The sequence below is a fragment of the Protopterus annectens genome, chromosome 1.part1 (genome assembly GCF_019279795.1).
Source record: "Protopterus annectens isolate FY-2018-M chromosome 1.part1, PAN1.0, whole genome shotgun sequence".
Taxonomy (NCBI): Eukaryota; Metazoa; Chordata; order Ceratodontiformes; family Protopteridae; genus Protopterus; species Protopterus annectens.
The window spans coordinates 797,468,179-797,488,611 of NC_056726.1; the positions used below are offsets into that span (position 1 = coordinate 797,468,179).

The following is a 20,433-nucleotide window of genomic DNA, read 5'->3' on the forward strand; positions in this document are numbered from 1 at the left end:
AACTGCACAACAGGAGGGTTATGGATATCCTCCAGAAGGCCTCATCACAGATGATAACTGGTGCCAGAGCCATAGGCCTGAAGTTAAACAAAAAAATGCATAGTCATCCTTCAAAACAAAAACAAGGTTACTCCATACCCCATATAGTGGCAATCCACTGAGCAAATAAGTCATCAGAGATCTGGGGACCCCCAGGTTGACAGTCGCTTGACACACTGTTGTGCTTAAAGTGTAGAAAGGAAATATAATCCAATCACTGACCTGATCATGAATCCATCACCATCAAGTCAGGGGAGGTCATCGTCCCCTGCACTCATCACTATTAGGACCTATGATTGAGTACAATGCCCCGCTCGAATCTGACCAGACACCTGCTGCAGCTTGAAAGGCCCCCCCCCAAAAGGACCAAAAAGGAAGGAAAAATTCAAAAAAATATGTCTTATGCTGCCCAACTGAAACTCCATTCAGTCTCAGTCTCATACCTAGACTTCACCCAGCCTGACATATCCAGCCATAAGGCACCCAGACGGATGAATTTGATGATGATGAATCACCTCAAAAATCAGAACCACCACCTCTCTGGCCTTGTTCAAGAGGAATCTTGACCAATGCATGGGAGGGATTACTTCAGTGTCACTGCTTGACAGAGGCACAGCAAAATGAGGCTTATAAATGCCCTTGGGCAGATAGCCTAGTATGAACCTATGAACCTATGAATAAGTGAATGTGCATTATAGTTCTATTTTTAACTGCAATGATTTCTAAATATCAGCAGGGAACTCAGTAAGATTGTTTTGGAGAAATATAGCTGACTATAATAGTCGGATTATTTAAACAAAATGTATAACAACTGTGGGCTTATTATGTGAACTGATATTTAAAATGTTATAGAACAAGTAATTATAATGCTAGTATGCTATTGTTGAACATAAAGACTGATAGAAGTGAATTATTCTGAATGTCAGCCACAATTAGTTTATATGTCTACTGAGGAAAATGTACAGAGCTGTAGTTACTTGAGTGCAGTGTTTAGTAGGGAATGTCTGGGTTAGGCTTTGTAGATGTAGATGTAGTTGGTGTAGGTTTTTTGCATGACATTTTATTGTTAATTAGTAGATTTGGTAGATTAGTTACTCGGGGAGTTTTAAGCAATGGGAAAAGCCTATGTTCATCCTGGTCCAGAGGAATAGTGGATAGGCACTGGGTAGGGATGGGATGGCAGTTTTGCTTCCAAATAATTTACGAAATGCCAACACTTGTCAATCTAAGGTGGTCAAACAAAACTAGATATCGATGTATATTATTATGTAGCTTTGAATGTGGATAATTGAATCCTGGAATGTTAAAGGACTCTAGAACATGAAAAAAAGGAAGCTGTTTTTACATCTATTTTTTAAATCAATAGCAGGTTTTATCTTATTACAAGAAACGCATTTGACTAATGACCAGTGGGAGACAATGAAGGATAAGAAATGGATTAGGAAGATTGTGGCGGTGGAAGGGACAACGAATAGTGCTGGGGTAGCAATTATAATTAAGAATCATTTTCAAGGAGAAATTTTGGATGATAAAATAGATAAAGAAGGCAGATGGTGTTTGGTGGTTCTCAAATCCGACTGTTATGATAAACCTATAGTACTTATATGTGTATATGCCCCTAATGTGAACCAACATCATTTTATAACTTCAGTTTATTCCATTTTACAGTCATATAAAAACTGCTACATAGTGATGGGAGGTAACTGGAACTCATACCAAGATTCTAAACTTGATAAGTTGGGGGCTTCCACAGCTTTTAATAAGCAGGCAATGGTAGCGTTGAAAGAACTGCGAACTGATTTCAAACTGTATGGCCCTTTTAAACACACACACATACAAGCAAAGGCCGAGAACTTTACCTTTAACTCTAGCTGCCATAAAATGTGGTCGAGAATTGACTTTTTTTTAATTTCAGAAGTATTGATTTCACTTGACCCCAGGGTTTCTAATCAAGCTAGGCAGCTCTCTGACCATTCTAAGATAACTTTAACTTTAAATACCAATATTATGAACACTAAAAGCCACTGTGGATATAATTGGTCCTTAAACCCATACTTATTGACCAAAGAGGATATATTACAAGAAGTCAAGGAGATACTTAAACAATTATTATACAATATTCCCTGAAATAGACATCCAATAGATATAGAATGGGCTACAACTAAAACGTTGTTAAGAGGATTACTTATTCAGAAAGCCACATATTACAAAAAATTACAAAATAAGGAACAACTGGATTTGGAAACCAAAATACAACTATTGGACCAGGAGTCGCTGAGGAACTATAATGAACAGACAGAAACTGAGTTATTAAGATGTCAGAAAGAGCTGTTTCTTCTGCACAATAGAAAATTGACACTTTATGAACAAAGAAGTTTAGTAAAGTATGCAAACCATATTCAAACTCCCTCGAAAGCTTTAGCCCGTATTATTAATCAGACGAAATCAACACAATTAATTACTGAAATAAATAATAACAATACTACATATACTGACAAGTCAGATATCATGAAGATTTTTGAATTAATTTTTAATCAAATGTATGGTGAGCAGCAAGCACACTTCCAAGATAAAGATAGGAAAGATTTCCTACAGAAAATTATCTTTCCTAATATTGACAAGGACTCTCATGGAGAATTAATTGCACCGATTACAGTCGAGGAGGTTTTGGAGGCAATCAAGAGATTAAAGCCCCATAAAGCCCCAGGGCCAGATGGTATGACCTCTGAATTCTACAAATTTTTTAGTGTGATTCTGAACAGTGTACTTTCACAGACTTTTAATTATATCATTCTGAATGGCAGCAATGATCCCCACTTTAATGCCTCTAGGACAATCCTGATATTGAAGGAGAATAGTGATTCCAAAAATCCAGACAATTATAGGCCCATATCACTGCTGAATATTGACATGAAAATCATGACATCCATTCTAGCTAGTAGACTGAAAAAAGTAATAAATTCGATAATATCAGAGGAACAGGCGGGGTTTATAGATGGGAGACAGACTACGGATAATACATTAACTCTTCATACACTAATATCTTATGCGAAGTATAAAAATATGAACATATATACTTTAATAATTGATGCTCAGAAAGCATTCGACAGAGTTAATTTGGCATATTTATTTGATATATTATCATATTTCAATATACCTCAGGAGTTTATTTCAACGTTAAGAAAATTATACAATAATGCATACACTAATTTATCTATAAATCATGAATGCTCCAAAAGGATTCAAATTAAAAATGGAACTCGACAGGGATGCCCATTATCTCCCATGTTATTTAATCTGTATTTGGAGCCCTTATTTCTTCACATGAAGCAAAATGTCTTTTATAACTCTCCTGTACTTCTTGGGATAAAGGTTAGGATGGCTGCCTTTGCAGATGATCTAAATATATACTGTACCACACCGGTTTCTGATACTGAAAAATTACTAACAACAATACAAAACTTTGAGAGAATTTCTAATTACAAACTAAATTTAAAAAAAAACAAAATATTCCCTTTAAAGACACCCACACCTTTTTCAATGCTACCATTGATAGGACAAGTAAGGACAGAAGAAAGGATAAAATATCTGGGGATTACATTCTCAACTGAAAATAGAGATTTCTTTATAAATAATATTAAGGCAACTGGAGACCGAATAACACTGGATTTAAAAAGATGGAGCAAGTTGAAGTTACCGATGATGGCAAGAGCAGCGATTATAAAAATGAATGTTCTCCCCAGAATGCTATATATTTTTAGAGCAGCACAACTCAAAATCACGAAAACATTTTTTAAGCAGTTTCAGATAGGATTGGGGAGATTTCTTTGGGAACCCAGGAAAACAAGAATAGCATATGAGAAATTGATGGCTCCCAAAAATAGGGGGGGGGGGGGTTGGATCTACCGGATTTTGAAATGTACTGTTTAGTGATTCAGGCTAATAGGATTTTAAGGGTGTCTTACGTGGGCAGTAATAGTAGAAAATGGATACCCAAATGGGTGCTTCTAACTTGTAAACACATAAAAGGAGCGGGAATTAACGTTAAAGCGGTACCATTTTTAAATAATCGAACACTGAGCAAATATGATTTAATGGAGCACATTAAGATTTGGGCAATGGCAATTCAAACTCTGTTTGCCTCTTTAAACTTATTAAACTATATGATGGTTTTTCAACCGTTTCATGGGAATCCAAACATGACTATTGGTAGTCAACTGATAGATTTAAAGAAATTTCCCCTTATTAAGGATTTAACTGTGCTTGATTTATACCCCTTCTTAGGAGTAGCAGTACATGATATTTTAAAAGAGATGAATCTTCCCATTTCTTATTTAATTATAATGAGTCAGCTAAAAGATCTTGCCATAAATTATTTTAATAGCTCCGAAATCAAAGAAGAGGATTTAGTTATCTCTCGCAATCTGTGGGAAGCCTTGCTACAAGATAGAAAATACATAACCTCAGCGTATAAAATGATAAAAGAAAGGAAATACAATAAGTATATTCTTTTATCAAAATACTGGAAAGAAAAATTGGTATCCCTAGATGATAGTAAGATAGTAGAAGCGTTTAGCTTAACATTGAAAGCAGTATCCCTTCAAAAACTGGTCTTTACTCAACTGATGATATTTAATAATGCGTATTATACCCGTCTCACTCTTCATAAATTTGATTCGAAAAACTCACCCAAATGTCCACAGTGTTTAGATCAGACAGCGGACCTGCTACACATGTTCTGGAGTTGCAAGTGCATTTATAAATTGTGGAACTCATTAAAATTGCAGTTACAAAAAATGGGTTACCAAAACTCAACACTCACCTGGGAATTTTTGATTCTCTATATCCCACCGGAGAATTTAGATAAATCAAAGAGGATCATAATTATGAATATCAGTTTATTAATGAAATTATATATAGCCACAAATTGGTTGAACCCAGCCCAGACATCGTGGGGAAAATTCAGGTTGTTAGCGATCAAGCATATTTTAGCGCATAAATTATTAATTAGTAACAACAAGAAAAGTATAAATAGTACAAAAATTTGAGAGCAAATTTTTAACATTGTGTTGGCCTAGAGGTTCCTATCCACTTTCTTTTAGGACATACAGTAAGAGAACAAACACAATCTTAGATTAGATAGAGGACGTAGAAATAATACAGATTGTTGGCTTGAGTTTGTTTCTATTTTTCTCTTGTAGTTGTTTTCGTTTTTTTTCTCTACCTGATTAGTACGGTATCTATTGTTAATGTATGATGTTGACATTTGATATGGAGTTAAACATTGGAAGCAATTTTGTACATAATGTAAATAGTGTGTGGATTGTATTATGGTTTTGAAAAATAATAAAAATGATTATCGAAAAAAAAAAGAAAAGCAGTGGTCCAAACAGAAGAAACATTCATTTAAAGAAAAAAGGAAAATCATTTATTTTAGATACGAAAGGAGAGAAATAAAGACAAGGGAAGGATGTTGAAAATGTTGTGTTGGGTATGTTCTTATGTAGTTTGATACTAATGCATTTGGTAGTTACAAATAAGGTAGAAGGAAAAAACATGTCTTGCTAAATATGATTGTGAGAAAAACAGAGAAAAGTTAATGTACGAGAGTCACATTTCTGCTGTTATCTAGTGGAAATCCAGCCTTCCAACTACACATATCTGTCTTAGGTTTGTAGTTTCATATGTGAATACTGGACTAACTGGAGATCTATTTTAAGTCTAACTAATAAGCTGCCAGAAACAAGCCTTCTGTCAGTCAGGTGAAGACCTTATGCCAAACCTACTTGCAGTAGGCCTTTCTACATCTGCCTATTTTTCTTCCTGTTTGAATGTTTATGTTGAAGAATATTAAGAGGAATACAGTCTGGCAGTTAGCATTGAGAATTAAGGCTGTGAGCATTTAGTGAGCTACTTCCTGTAGTCCAGCATACATGGTTTAATTCCTTCTACCTCCACTTGACTATTGTGTGACTCTGAGCAACTGAGTTTATCAGACCGTGATCCCAAATTGTCCCAAAAAAGAACAGTCATGTCCAGTTGGGTTTCATGGTCAAAAAAGAATAAAAAGAATGACACTTTATCTAAAAGTAACATATCATTAATAGAGTAAAATTGTTATGTTTGTGCACTGAACAGTTTCTTTAAATGTGTGCCAGCTCCTCACAGTCTAAGGTCTAATTCTGCTCCAGTACAGTGAGGTTCTTGCCTTGTCCAATTTTATAGTTATCACACAAATTGTCAGTAGAATGTGATCATTTTGACCGGCTGTCTGAAGGAACTGGAGGTCTAGGAGATTTGACCACCAAGATATAGAATACAGACCAACAAAGTATAGAATATTGGTTCTGTATTTTGTTACCATTGTGGCAGTTCATGCCAAAACCAAGGCTCTATCCATAACATACATGACAAGATGGAAGTAAATGCTGTTTTTTTTTAAGTTGTACTGTGTTAAAGTCTACATCTAACCATCATTTTATTCTGTGTACAGAGATGAGAAGAACCAGTCTATTATAGTAAGTGGAGAATCAGGGGCTGGAAAAACAGTGTCCGCCAAGTATGCCATGAGGTATTTTGCTACAGTTGGTGGTTCTGCCAGTGACACATCAGTGGAAGAGAAGGTCTTGGCATCCAGTCCAATCATGGAGGTAAAGATATACAGAATGTTTTTGCACTTTTGATTTCTTTGTTAAATTATCTGTTTTCCTGAAAGTGTTGCAGTCCTTTTCTATTTCCCACAAACTCCTAAGGTCATTCAGTTGTTCAGTATTGTTTTTTTATTGACATTTTTTTAATAAGTGACATATATGTATGGAGTAATTGAAAAGAAAATGGATGATACTAACACTTCCTTTGTTATTTTCATGCAGTATATGTTTTAACAATTTTCATTCACTTCAGCATTACACAAATTGCTCAATTCCCGTCTTCCCTTAAATTTTATTTTTCCTCCTGAACACTATTCTACATTTATTGTTCCCACAAATTCTGTTTACTTCTATGTAGTTTGCTCCTTCCTTTTTCTAGAGATCCTACTTTCATTTTTTTATCTCCTTACAATATTCAATACTTCCTTAACAGTCCAAGGAGAGTCTGGGGTTTTGGATGTTAGTTTTACACTACTGATGATGTGTTGTTGTGATAGTAATCCTGCTCAGTACGAGAGGAACCGCAGGTTCAGACATTTGGTATATGTGTTTGGCTGAGGAGCCATTGGTGTGAAGCTACAATCTGGGATTATGACTAAATGCCTCTAAGTCAGAATCCCACCCAAACCTAACAATACCACAGCACCATCGATCTCCAGTTGGCCAGGGATAGCCAGCTGCAAGATCGTCGAGGAGCGCCGCTCATCACTGGGTTGAAGTGTGACCAGAAGGGAGCCACATCTCTCCAGAAGTGCACCGCACGTTCATGGGGAACCAGGTGCTAAATCAGTCATAGATGACCTGATTCTAGGATTTTGGATGCAGATCCTTATGGAGATTAACAATAACCATATAGAATATTATATTCATAAAGTAGCAGAAAGTATTCTAAGTCAACTTGAGAATGAAGAAAGAAGAGTATGCTGATAGGGATGTCTGAAATTAGGTATACAGACAGTAGGCAAAAGGAGGCTGGAATTTATTGCAGAAAACTGGCAAAGTATCCAAGGTATTGGGAGCAAATAATTAGAGAGGGAAAGGTAATAGAATGGGAAAAGGCCAAGAATTTATTTGTACTGCAGACTACAAAGTGCCTTCCCTAGCAAGGACTGATATCAGTGTATAGGCAAAGAGAAAGAAATAGAGGATTCTAAGTGAAAGACCAACACTGGAGGAGTTTTTAGTAAATCTAGAGCAGAAGCTGCTGTTCAAAAAATGAATAAATTGCATGATAACTATAAGAATCAGCCAGAGGAGGTTCAAAAAGATTGGGAAGAGAGATTGGATAAGCAGTTCACAAATAAACAATAGAAGAAGATATGTATGTCTCTCAAATATGCAACAAAGTCTGGAAGATTTAGGATTGTTGCTTGGAAGTGTTTACATAGGTATTTTTATTCCCGAAGTAGACTCCAAAGATTTTTTTTTCCTCAGGTAGACAGCAAACGGTGGAGGTGTAATGGGGAAGAAAGAGGTCATTGGGAACATATTTTCTGGGATTACAATGAGTTGGCAGACTTTAAAAATTCTATGCACACTACTCTATCAGAAATACTAGGTGTGCAAACTGGTATAAATAAGGAAATTACTTTTTTTGACCTGTTATACAAAATCAGAGTTGCGTTGACATAGTAAGGCCTTGCTGAGTTTAACTATGGTGGCTGTCAAAAAAACATTTACTAGGAAATGTAAATCAAACCTTAAACCACCTATACTAGAAGTTGTGAGTATAGTAACAGAGAGAAAATGATTGGAAATTGGATCTTTAGAAAAGGCTGGGATCAAATTACATAGAAAAAATTGGAATTGTGAGAACAATACATGCAGAGGAGGAATGATGTTTAAATGAAGGCAAGATTTGAATGAGCTATGTAATGTTTGACTGACCGTGACTGGATAAATTATAAGGGATGTGTAACGTTTGCAACTAAAATTATGTCAATATGGTTTGTTTTCATTTATATAAATGCATAATTGCCTATGTCATAAGTGATTAATTAAGATGTTTGTTGTTTAAAAAATACTTCATTTACAACTGGTTTAGATTTTGTTTTTCATTTTGTAGTAATTGCTGTTTTGCAGCCACTAGGATTAAATAAGTAAAAATGCCTTACTATGTCTGGGTAATTCATATCTTATTTCCCAGCTCTGTATAATCATTTTTCTTAGTTACAGTCATTTGCTTACCCAACATTCTGGACAATACACCACTTAGAGTTGACCCAGTAATCCGGAATTTAGGGACACACACAAGACAGTAATCTAGCTTTTGACCATCACATATCTACAGAAGTGAGGTTATCATCCTATGTTGCACAACTTATAAACAAAGGTATGGCATCTAAGTCCAAGGAAGTCATTGTTGCACTGTATTTGGGATTCATCAGACCTATCATTGAGTACAATGCCCCCATTGGTATGTACCTCACAAGGCATATTCAGCAATTAGAATGTCCACAGAAGTTTCTCAAGAAAATAATACAGGGCATATGTAAAATGCCCTGTGCAACCCGCCTCAAGGCCCTATCCCTGTATTCTGTCTCCTACAGGCTTTTGAGGGGAGATCTGTGCCTGGTATACAGGGCATTGTCAGACCCCCCCCACTCTGATGGACCTACTGCATATCCACAAAACAAACATCACCAAAATCACCCGTTCTAAAGACTTAAACCTTGCCTGTGATATAAATAGGACCTGCTGGAGAGACAGGTATGTTTTCCAGAGACTTCCACATTTCTGGAACAGGCTCCCTGTCCACATGAAGTAGAGTTACCCCCTAACCCAATTCAGGTATGAACAGTAAATTCATCCCTGAGTTGGCACCTATGTCTCTAATGGACACAGCCAACCTGTAAATAGTTCCTCTCCCAGGTCCCTACTTGTAAATGTTTCATCTCCAAAGCCCCTGATTACACTTATCAAGGTTACCAGAATTTGTCAGAGGTTTGGGATGCATGGTTAGGCCTAAAAATTTCCTTGCGGTCATTAGCCTAGTAAACACCTATGGACCTAAGAATTCTGTAGGAAGTTTTTAAAATCTGTCGGCTCATTTCATTCCCAAAAAATATGTTCCCAGTTACGTCACACATTTGCACCTCTACCTAAAGAAAAATTCTCTGAAGTTTGCTCGGGATATAAACATACCTATGCAAACATTTTAAAGCAAAGTCCTAAACCTTCTGGACTTTTTGGATACTTGGGAGCTATACAGATGTCCTCATAGTATTCCTTTGTATACTTCCTTCGTATTCTCTCTCCCCAAATTGTTTCTAAACTTCTCTGATTAATTCTTATTGTAGTCATGCATTTTTATGTGCCCTATTAATTATGACTTTTAAATGTTCTATTCTGTTCTAGACTTAATTAAAACACTGCCAGAGCTAGTCTTTCATTTAAAAATCCTGTGTCTTTCTCTTTGCCTATACTCTATCAGTCCTTGGTAATGAAGGTAGCCTCTAACCTACAGTCCAAAAGTTTTCTAAGCTTCATCTTGCTCTGTCATCTTTCCCATTTTTTAGATAACCCAGACTACTTTGATAATTTTCTTCAGTAAATTCCAGTCCTCTCTTGACTACTTTTTTTTACCTCTACTTAGTCATCCCTATTAGTAAAATTTCCATCTCCATTCCCTTGTTGGCTTTACTGTTAAGACTACACTACCTCATGAATATAACATTATGTATGAGTGTTGCTATTCTACTTAAGGCACTGTTCATACATCTCAACTGTCCAGATTTTTGCAGAATGTCCAGATTTTTGCCTCATATTTTTGGTCTGTTCTTCGTAAAATTTCTGATCTTCTGGCAAATCACTGAGATGATCTCAGTATTGAAGTCAATAAGTAATTATATACATTTGTGTTTCAGACTTCATATCCTTCAGAAAAATGCATGCAATGTTTAAAGTCTGTCCCTATTTTTGGGCCTTTGTCCCGCCATTCTTTTATGGTTTGTCCAGATATTTTGTGCTATGAGTTTGAGAGATATGAGCTGCATCCAAAATCATTTTTATACCCTTACTTCTTTCTTGGACTCCCCCATTTCATCATCTTCACCATTCCTTTCCACTTTTGACTTACAATTTTCTGCTTGTGTTATGCACGTAAGCCTTAACTGCATAGCTTTAAAACATCCTATCAAATCAGGTAATCCTAAATCACCTTGTTCTATTGGAAGGATCAACTTGTCCCACTTAAATCTTGCCATATTCCCCTTCTACATAACTTCCTTCAACTTTTTATTGATTGTGGTTCAAAATGTCTCAGGTTGATATAAAAATATGCCTCACCTGTATATAGAACTAATGGGATCAGAAACATTTTCACTGCCTGCATCCTGCTGTCCATATCCATAATCAAAATCTTCCAATTTCTTGAATTTTGTATTATCTTTTGTTTAGTCTCTTCCTATGTATCCTTAGTTACCACAACAGACTCCTTTTTATCCATTTGGTGCCATAATGAAGGTGAGAGCTAAGATCTGAGTCCTAAATTCAGTCATGCTGGGGTTTGGATGCTTCTTTTGCTGTGCCTCTACCTACACATAACCTCTGTCCCAATGTTTCATATGTAGTGCCATCACTAAGGAAACATAACTATTTTATGTGCACATTCCAAGCATTCATCTTGCTGCATTCCCTCTTTATTGTCCCTGCCAGTAGTAATGGTCCTGGACTTCCCAAGTGGACTGGTAGAATGCACAAAAGCTCTGCCATCTGGTGACATGATAGGAGAGTGACACTCAGACCACCACCCGCAGCGCATACATGCACACAAACCTAGGGGTTTGTCGTTCACCACATTGGGAGCTATCTAAACCTGGCAGTGAGAATATTCCTCTTCTGCCAACTTGTCAGGCAAATCATGTGCTAGCTGAAGTGAATAATTTCTTTACTGTATTTTATTTTAGGTTGTTAGGTATAAAGGGCTGCCTGCCTGTCTTTAATTAGTAGTGCATCTCTAAGCAACCTCTATACATTTTCACTTGACTTGCAGTGGTGACTATTCTTCTGTGTTCCAGCACAGTTTTCTTTTTATAATTTTACAGAGTTGTCTGTGGTATCTTACTTGTTCACACCTTGTTATATGTATATCATCAGGACATTGTCTATCTGTCTCTCTTTTCTTATAGGTGGTTAGTCCCAGCTCTTTTTGTTGTAGGCACACATAATGCCTAGAATGTTTTTGTTTCTGTAGACCTGTTTTGCTTTTCAGTATTGTTGCATAAACAAAGTTCAACTGTTTGAGTGTATAATATAGAGGATTATGACTGAGTCTGATCATAGCCATATTATATTAGGTGTTCGAAACATAAATGCCAAAAAATTCATGAGTGCGAACCTTGAGAGGTTTATCTTGGCATACATTCATGAACTCAAAATGAATAGTTAGAATGGGTGTGACCCGGTCATAAACAATTCTTTGTAGTGCTTAGAGTTTTATATAATCCATGTACCACCGTTACAAAAAAAAAAAACACAAGTGTTTTACCAGCTTTGAAAGCCTGTGAGGTACCTAGTGAGTGCTGTCACATGCACAGGGTATACATGTTTAATTTGTTTAAGAATTTCTTTAGGGGGCTGACAAATGGGGATAGTCAGGGACATTTTTTAAATATTGTTATAATTTACTTAAGTAAGTGGCTGTAATGTTTCACAGGCAGAATGAAAATATGATGCAAGATATTCAGGGATAGTTGACACCGAAGGAACCTCCCTTGATTTAGACCTGTCTGTAACAGCGCTTAGTGGGTATGTAGCAGTTGTTACACACACACATCTGAAAGTAATGTTATGGTAAAGTTTTGTGCCACAGTAACAATTTACTGGTTTATCTTTTTTTTTTTAAGTTTTGGAGTGTAATTACTGAGCTCCATGTATTACACACACTTGTGTGTGTGTGTGTGTGTGTGTGTGTGTGTGTGTGTGTGTGTGTGTGTGTGTACATATATATATATATATATATATGTATATTTATATGGATCTAGGACTATTGAACGAAAGTTCAATAGTCCGAATCCACAATCACCGAACACAGTTTAACGAAAGCGTTTTCACTGAAAAAGCGCTTTCGTTAAAGTGTGTTTAAAAAAAAAATAAAACATTACCTTTACATTTTTGCAGGGGGGCAAGCCCCCTGCACCCCCCACACCTCCCCTACTTAAATATTCTCACTCCGAGGTTGCACTACAGTGGGGAAAAGGGAATTTTACCTTATCCCCACTGTAGTGCGATCTCCGCAGATCCCATATAGATATATATATATATATATATATATATATATATATATATATATATATATATATACGTATATGTATAGCTGTATATAATTTACAACTAATCACCTAATGGAGTACTACATCAGGGCACAATAACATTTATTATATTTTATTTACCGACTGGGTGGCTGGATCCTTGCAGACCTTGCAGATCCTGTTCAGTCATGGGCAAGGTCATAACATATTTTCAGAAATATGTAGTGCATAAGCTGAATAGCCCAGTGAAGTTGTACATCAGAAAATAACCTTTGTTACATAGAAGACTGCATATTGACCAAAATAAACACTACTTTTAGTACAGTAAAAAGATAGCTGACAAAGTAGGGCATCCTTCATATAATATGTCCCCCACTGCCTGCTGACGATCAGCCCGCTACAGTAAGTCAACCTATTTTTTCCCCTTAGGGTGAAAGCCAATCACAGAGGCTGTTATTCATTTGGCTATTCTGTATTAGGTTCTGACTACACCCTTTGTTAGCTGACACAGCCACTCACTTCACTGGATGGACTTAATATGTCATCCACCTGCATGTCATTGCTGCAAGACAGATGTTATTGAGAGCTGCATCACTGGCATGGCATGCCAAGGCAGTGTGTCTTGGTACAACTACCTCACACACATTTGATGAAGCAGTCACCGGACAATGAGATGTTCTTCGTGTTTCACTGTTGCAGTCATCTCCTGTGGGTTATCCCTGCTGTGGTAGCCCTCGGCTGGCCCGAATACCCGAGTCAGTGTTTTTGTGCACCAGCTGCTGCCGCCTGTAGTCTGACATCAGGTCATCAGTACTATAAAGCAAGGCAGCCAGTGTCATTACATCAGTCTTTCTTGCCGTGGAGCCCATAGCAGAAGCAGTTTGCACGAGTGCTGGTCGGTCGCTATCAGAAGTCAAATTTCAGCAGAAAACGTCTAAAGCTAAGTACCCCATTGAGGGCCCTTTTTTCTTGCTCTAACCAATGTCCAAAAAAGTTAACAATTGTCTCGCCTGTGGAAAGCAGGTTCCACACCGAGACTTTCATTCTTACTGCATCACTTGTTTAGGCCCAGACCACGACTTCCCTCATTGCCAGTTCTGTGCCCTCTTTAATGTAAAAACCATTCGCCGTAGAGCTCTTTTTGTAAATAATTATTTTCATATTCCATCTTCGAATTCTGATATGGCGTCCATCAGCCAACAATCTGCTGACATTCCGAAAAAATGTAAAGCTAGGGACAGGCCACACAAGGCTAAGGCTTCTGACGACACTACCGCTAAGCAAGTTGTCAGTTCTTTGGAATTCAGTGAGGTGCTTTCACAGTCCCTGATGCCCGACTCTCTTTCTGTGCAGGCCTCTGCCGAGACCCTTTCAGAGTCTGTTATGCTGCAGAAATCCACTTTGTCTTCCGAGCCTTTAGCGTCTATGCCTTGGTTGGGTACAGAGCCACGACGCAGGCACTGGCTTCTAAGGAGGTGATTCACCCTACCGATTCTAGACAAAAAGCAGCGTCTTCTCTTCTGACTACCATTTCTCAGAGACTGACAGATTCTCTCAGGCCTCAAAGCTAGGCCACTCCTAGAAAATCTGCTTCTAGTCACCATCTTGCTGCTGCTCCTCCACCCCAAGCTTAAATGCTTAAAATGGCAGAGAATCTCATCTCCCTTATCCGAAGTACTCAGGCCCCCACTCCAAAAAGGAAAAGGCTTCCTTTTTCAGAAGTTATGTTAGACCAAGAGACTGAGGAATCTGATTATTCTGCCTTTGAAGAGGAACAACAGCCCTTAACTGTTTATGAGGATTCAGATGAAGAGGAATCTATCCCCTCTGCCTCCCCTCCAGAGGACTTCTCCTTTGGGGAAACCCTTCACTCCCTCAGGGAACATTTTCAGTGGGAATCTCAGTACTACCCACAGTCAAAGAAACAACTTAGAGAGTTTCTGGACCTGCCCCAGCACAGACCCCTGGCCATCCCTCCTATTCTATAAGTGGTGGATGATGTTTTCCTTAAATCCAGTTTAGTCTCTGATGCCCTGCCTCCTGCTCCAGCTAAACTTGACAGGTACTACAGAGTACCAGATTCTCATAAATACCTGTACAAGAACCCTACTGCAGAACCCGAGGTCATTACACAGGGACCCAAAGGAGATAAATCTAGTTCTGCCAATAATCCTTTTCCCTCTGATAAAGACTTCAGAGCTCTGGACAGATGGGTAAAAATGTATACACCTCTGCAACCTTAGCTTTCAGAGCACTCAATTGTCAGTTCCATATGTTAAAATATCAACAACACACTTTGGAACAATTAAAACAGAAGATTGCTACCTCTCCTGATGGTGCCAACTCAAAGGAGCTGGCATAATTACTACACTCTGCTGGTCATGTGGCCAAGCACTCATTACAATGTGGATGTGATGCCCTAGAAGCCTTTAGCAGGGCAGCAGTGACAAGATCTGTTATTAGAAGACATGCATGGCTGAAGGAACAACCTCTCCCTGATCGTGTCACGTCTAAACTTATTGATGCACCCCTAGATAAGGAATGCCTGTTGGGGGAAAAAGCAGAAGAAGTGCTTAAAAAGATGGAAGACAAAGCAAAATCTATGCAAACAGTAAAAGATTTCTTTCAAGTTCAACCACCCAGATTCAGCAGGAACTTCCCGTCTAAGCACTGGTCCTTCCCTGCACCCAGCAGACAGGGCCAAAGTAAGCTCCGCAGGGACAGGACATCCAGGCCCCTATCCCAGGGCCAGTAAAGAAGCAAACAATGGACCACTTCTGCCTCTAAGGCAGGGAGTTCTAAGCCAAGCTTCTATGGTAAGTACTCACAATGACTCTCCCTCCTCCCTCTGCCCTACTTTCACTCATCTAAAACTAGGAGGAATGCTCACCCTCTTCAAGGACAATTGGGTCTCTATAACCAAGGACCAATGGATATTAAAAATCATTTCTCAGGGATACAGATTCTCCTTCAGCGATCTCCGTATTCCAAGAGGGTACCCAGACCTCCCCCCAAACCAGTGGGCAGAGGCATTAAAACAGGTAAAAGTACTAATATCCCAGGGGACAGTAGAACCTGTCCCTCTGGATCAAACAGGAAAAGGTTTTTACTCCAGACTATTCCTTGTTCCCAGAAAGGAGGGCACTTGTCGCACCATCCTGGATCTATCCAAACTGAACACCTCCTTGGTGGTCCCCAGATTCAGAATGCTAACCTTGCAGCAGCTCCTGCCTATGCTCGCACAAAATGCCTGGCTGGTCACACTAGACCTAAAAGATGCCTACCTCCACATCCCCATCAGGGAATCGTGCAGAAAATTCCTGCGATTCAGACCAGGCAATCAGCACTTTCAGTTCTCTGCACTGCCCTTTGGCTTATCTACTACTCCCAGAGTGTTCACCAAATGCTTGGCCCTGGCTATAGCATTCTGCAGACAGAGAAATATACAGATTTACCATTACCTAGACAACTGCCTCATTCAGGTGAACAGCAAAGAAAAGTTGCTCCAGGATCTTCTCTTTGTCAAAAAACTCTTAACTTCCCTAGGGTTCACCATCAACAAGAAAAAATCAAAGCAAAATCCGACCAGGAAGATTGTTTTCCTGGGAGCTGTGCTAGTCACAGAAACCCTAATGGCTTTCCTATCCCCAGAAAAGCAGAGCTTCCTGCCTCTCTACTTCACCCAGCTGGCTTCCAGAAGTCACCTCACTATGAGAAAGTTCCTGCAAGCCCTGGAATACATGGCATCTTGCATCCTTTTCATCCCTCTTGCCAGGCTTCACATGAGAAAGCTTCAGTGGTACTTAAAGAACTTTTGGTCTCAGCACTGTCAGTCCCTATAGACCATTCTCCCACTGATCCTTTGCTTAAGGGACAAATTTCTCTGGTGGGCAGAGGCCTGTGCCATGAACAAGGGTCTTCCCTTCATCCTCCGCCCTTCCGGCCAGACCATCACCATCGACACCTCAAACATACCCTGGGGTACTCACCTAGCAGGCAGGTGTACCCAAGGCCTTTGGAATGCCCAGCAATTTCACTTGTACATCAACCAGAAAGAAATTATGGCAGTGCAAAATGCTCTGACTTTCTTCCAACCCCATCTCAGACCAGGGGTCCTCCTTATAAAAACAGACAACACCAGAGTAATGCGGTACATCAACAAGCAGGGAGGCACCCAATCATACCCCCCTATGCAGGTTAGCCATGAGTCTCTGGCTTACAGCCACCTCCATGGGGCTACACCTAATTGTCCAGTACTTACCAGGGATCAACAACTCACTGCCAGACCACCTAAGCGGAAACTTACTGGACCCCCACAAATGGCAGCTCCACAGAGAAATCTTTATGCAAATCACCCAGGAGTGGGGGACCCCAGAGGTGGACCTCTTTGCCTTGCACCTCAACCACCAGCTGCAGAAGTTTTGTACCAGGGAGTATCACCTCCTAGCATGTAAGGTGAATGCCTTGACCTTCCCCTTGAGCTCCTTCTTTGTGTACGCATACCCTCCTCTGCACCTTATTCCCAAGGTTCTGATCAAAATAAGTGAGAAGAGACCAAAGGCCATTCTCATCTCTCCAGATTGGCCCAGACAGCATTGGTACCCCTTACTATGCAGTCTGACCTTACAGCCCCAAAGCTACTTCTCCTAAGGTCAGACCTCTTGACCCAGGAGAGGGGGAGGGTACTGCACCCAGACTTACAGACTCTCAAACTTTCAGCATGGCTTATACACTAAAAACTAACAAGAAGTCACTGTTATGCAAACAGGTCCTGGACATCATCACAGAGGCCAGAAGGTCCAGCTGAAGAAAATCTTATGCAGAAAAATGGAAAAGATTCTGCTCCTGGAAACAATCAAAGGGGGCAGTACCTCCCAACCTTCCATCCCTCTCATCCTGGATTACTTAGCAGAGTTGCTCAATGGTGGCCTCTCCTTCTCCTTTGCCAAAATCCATACCTCGGCCATCTCTACCCATTATGATTCAGACCCACCCCTCTTCTCTCATCCTTTGATTAAGCAATTCCTCAGAGGGGCTTCTAATATCAGGCCTTCCAGAAGACCTCCTACTCCACCCTGGGACCTCAATTATGTGTTAGAGAAACTAACCTTACCTCCTTTCAAACCTGCCACTTCAGCAGAATTGAAATACCTCTTCTGGAAGACTGCCTTCCTACTAGCTATCACCTGAGCCAGAAGGGTCTCAGAACTTCAAGCTCTCATGGCTGTCGAGCCCTTCATAATTTTCCATGCAGACAGAGTCTCCCTGAGGACTAATCCCTCCTTTATGCCCAAGGTGGTGTCTGATGTGACCCTTAACCAGGCCATACACCTTCCCACCTTCTTTCCCAACCCACAAAACAAGGGGGAAAGAATTTGACACTCACTAGATGTGCACAGACAACTCAAATACTATCTGGACCGCACTAAGCCATTCAGAAAAACTGACTAGCTTCTTGTAAGCTTTGCCCCAGGAGCAGAGGGGAAGCCCATCTCCAAATAAACCATTTCCAAATGGATTTCACACTGTATCCATTTTTGCTACAGACTACATGGGAAACCCATCCCTAAGTCGGTCCATACCCACTCCACTAGGGCAACCTCCACTTCCACTGCCTTTCTCAGAGGAGTACCTACCAGGGACATCTTGGAAGTGGCCACCTGGACCTCTGTCCATACCTTTACAAAGCATTACCACTTACCTCTCTTTTCTAAGTCTAGGGCAGGGTTTGCCTCTGCAATTCTCAGGGCCTCCTGACCAATACCTAGGACTCTACCTATCCTTCCATCCTTTACCTCAGCTTTGGGAATCCTCCCACAGGTGATGACTGCAACAGTGAAATACGAAGAACATAGTACAGTTGTGTACACTTACCATAAATGTAGATGTTCAAGTTTATTCACTGTTGCAGTCTTGGTTTCTCTCCCTCCATCCCCCATTTAACATCTTCCCCTAGGGGGACACATGCTTCCGAAGGTGTCTCTTAGCCCCCAGGACCGCTTATCTCTTTTCCCTTGTGCTTCTGATGGGGTAGGGCAAGGAAAAACTGATATAATGACATCGGCTGCCTTGTTTTATAGTACTGACAACCTGACGTCAGACTGCAGGTGACAGCAGCCAGCGCACAAAAACATTGACTCTGGTATTTGGGCTGGCTGAGGGCTACCACAGCAGGGATAACCCACAGGTGATGACTGCAACAGTGAATACACTCGAACATCTACATTTATGGTAAGTGTATACAACTGTACTTTCTTCCCTCCATGGTTGAAAAGCCACTGTTTGCCACTCTCTCTCTCCTACATTCATCTTTCCAGCTTTTCCAACACCTGAGGACTTTATTCATTTGTGCTACAGAGCAAAAGTTTTGTAATATCAGTATCAGCTGAACAGTTTTGATATTTTAAGCAAAACAGTGAAATTGAGTTATGTTTCTCATGTAGTTAAAGTGCCTTAAGGGCATAGAAGACAAACAACACTTTCCACAGCAGAATAAGGTATAGTTATCTGTACAAGTTTTGTAAAACTATATTACATTTAATGTAAGTAAATTTACAAAGGTCACCTCTCCCAAAGTCTCAAAAGCCCTTAGCAGCACTTCAGTGAGGTTTCTGTCTGGATGAGGTAGAAAATGTTTTTTGATTTCTACCTGCACAATTATTATTCCTGTCATACTGCCTTATGTCAAAAATGTAGAAGTGTTTAAAAAGAAGTATTGCAGCTTCTTTGTGGAGCAGATAGGGACTACCCCCTGGCACTCCCGTGCCACATTGGTGATGTGGATACCTCTCCCCTTATAATTTAACATGAGTCCAGCCGTTTTAGAACTTGGGATGATATACTTGCCTCCATGATGTTTGCATGTATTTACCCTTGGGTTTCATTTCTGAAAACTGGAAGTCTGCATTGGTGGGTGTTCCCATGACATTAAATGTTACAGATTCATCTTCCAACTGTCCATTGTTGTCAAACATTGGCTTCAGTCACAAGTTGGACCATGGCATTCTGCATTTGTATTAGAATGGCTTTAGGTTGGGTACTGTACCATAATCTTTGCCTGTTGCCTCACTGGCCTCATGCTCAGTAGCATGGAATGAATATTTGTCCCAGTAATGATGGCGTTTTTATTGCATTCATTTCTATTAATCATGATAACTCAATAACCTAGTATAAGAGTTTAGGATGACATTTTTGCTTGGTTTCAGTGTCATCTGAAAAGGTTCTTTGGTTCAAGTTTTCATCTATGTAAGAAATAAAGAAATGCTTGAATGGAACGTTTTTGGATTCAGGCAAATCTCACTTTGGTTATCCTTTTCTGAGGTTCTGAATGCATTCATGGAACCCATTCTTTTCGTCTTCTTGTTTAAGAGCATAACATGGGAAGCTGATGACTTGACCACTGTCGTGTTAAAAATATTTCCCTAATCCAATACCACTTCAGAACTTTCAGACATGTCCGCTCTGAGTCAGGCAATGGTAATGACCACTGTCGT

General features: G+C 39.6%; 1 protein-coding gene across 2 annotated transcripts in view; it reads left to right on the forward strand.

Annotated features, from left to right (window-relative positions):
- The window catches only part of MYO5B (myosin VB), a 3,346,216-nt gene that overhangs the window by 1,366,781 nt on the left and 1,959,002 nt on the right, over positions 1-20,433 (forward strand). For both annotated transcript variants that reach the window (XM_044078265.1, XM_044078275.1), the window contains exon 5: positions 6,533-6,689. In XM_044078265.1, the coding sequence (XP_043934200.1) occupies positions 6,533-6,689 (157 nt within the window). The remainder of the gene's footprint in view (positions 1-6,532; positions 6,690-20,433) is intronic.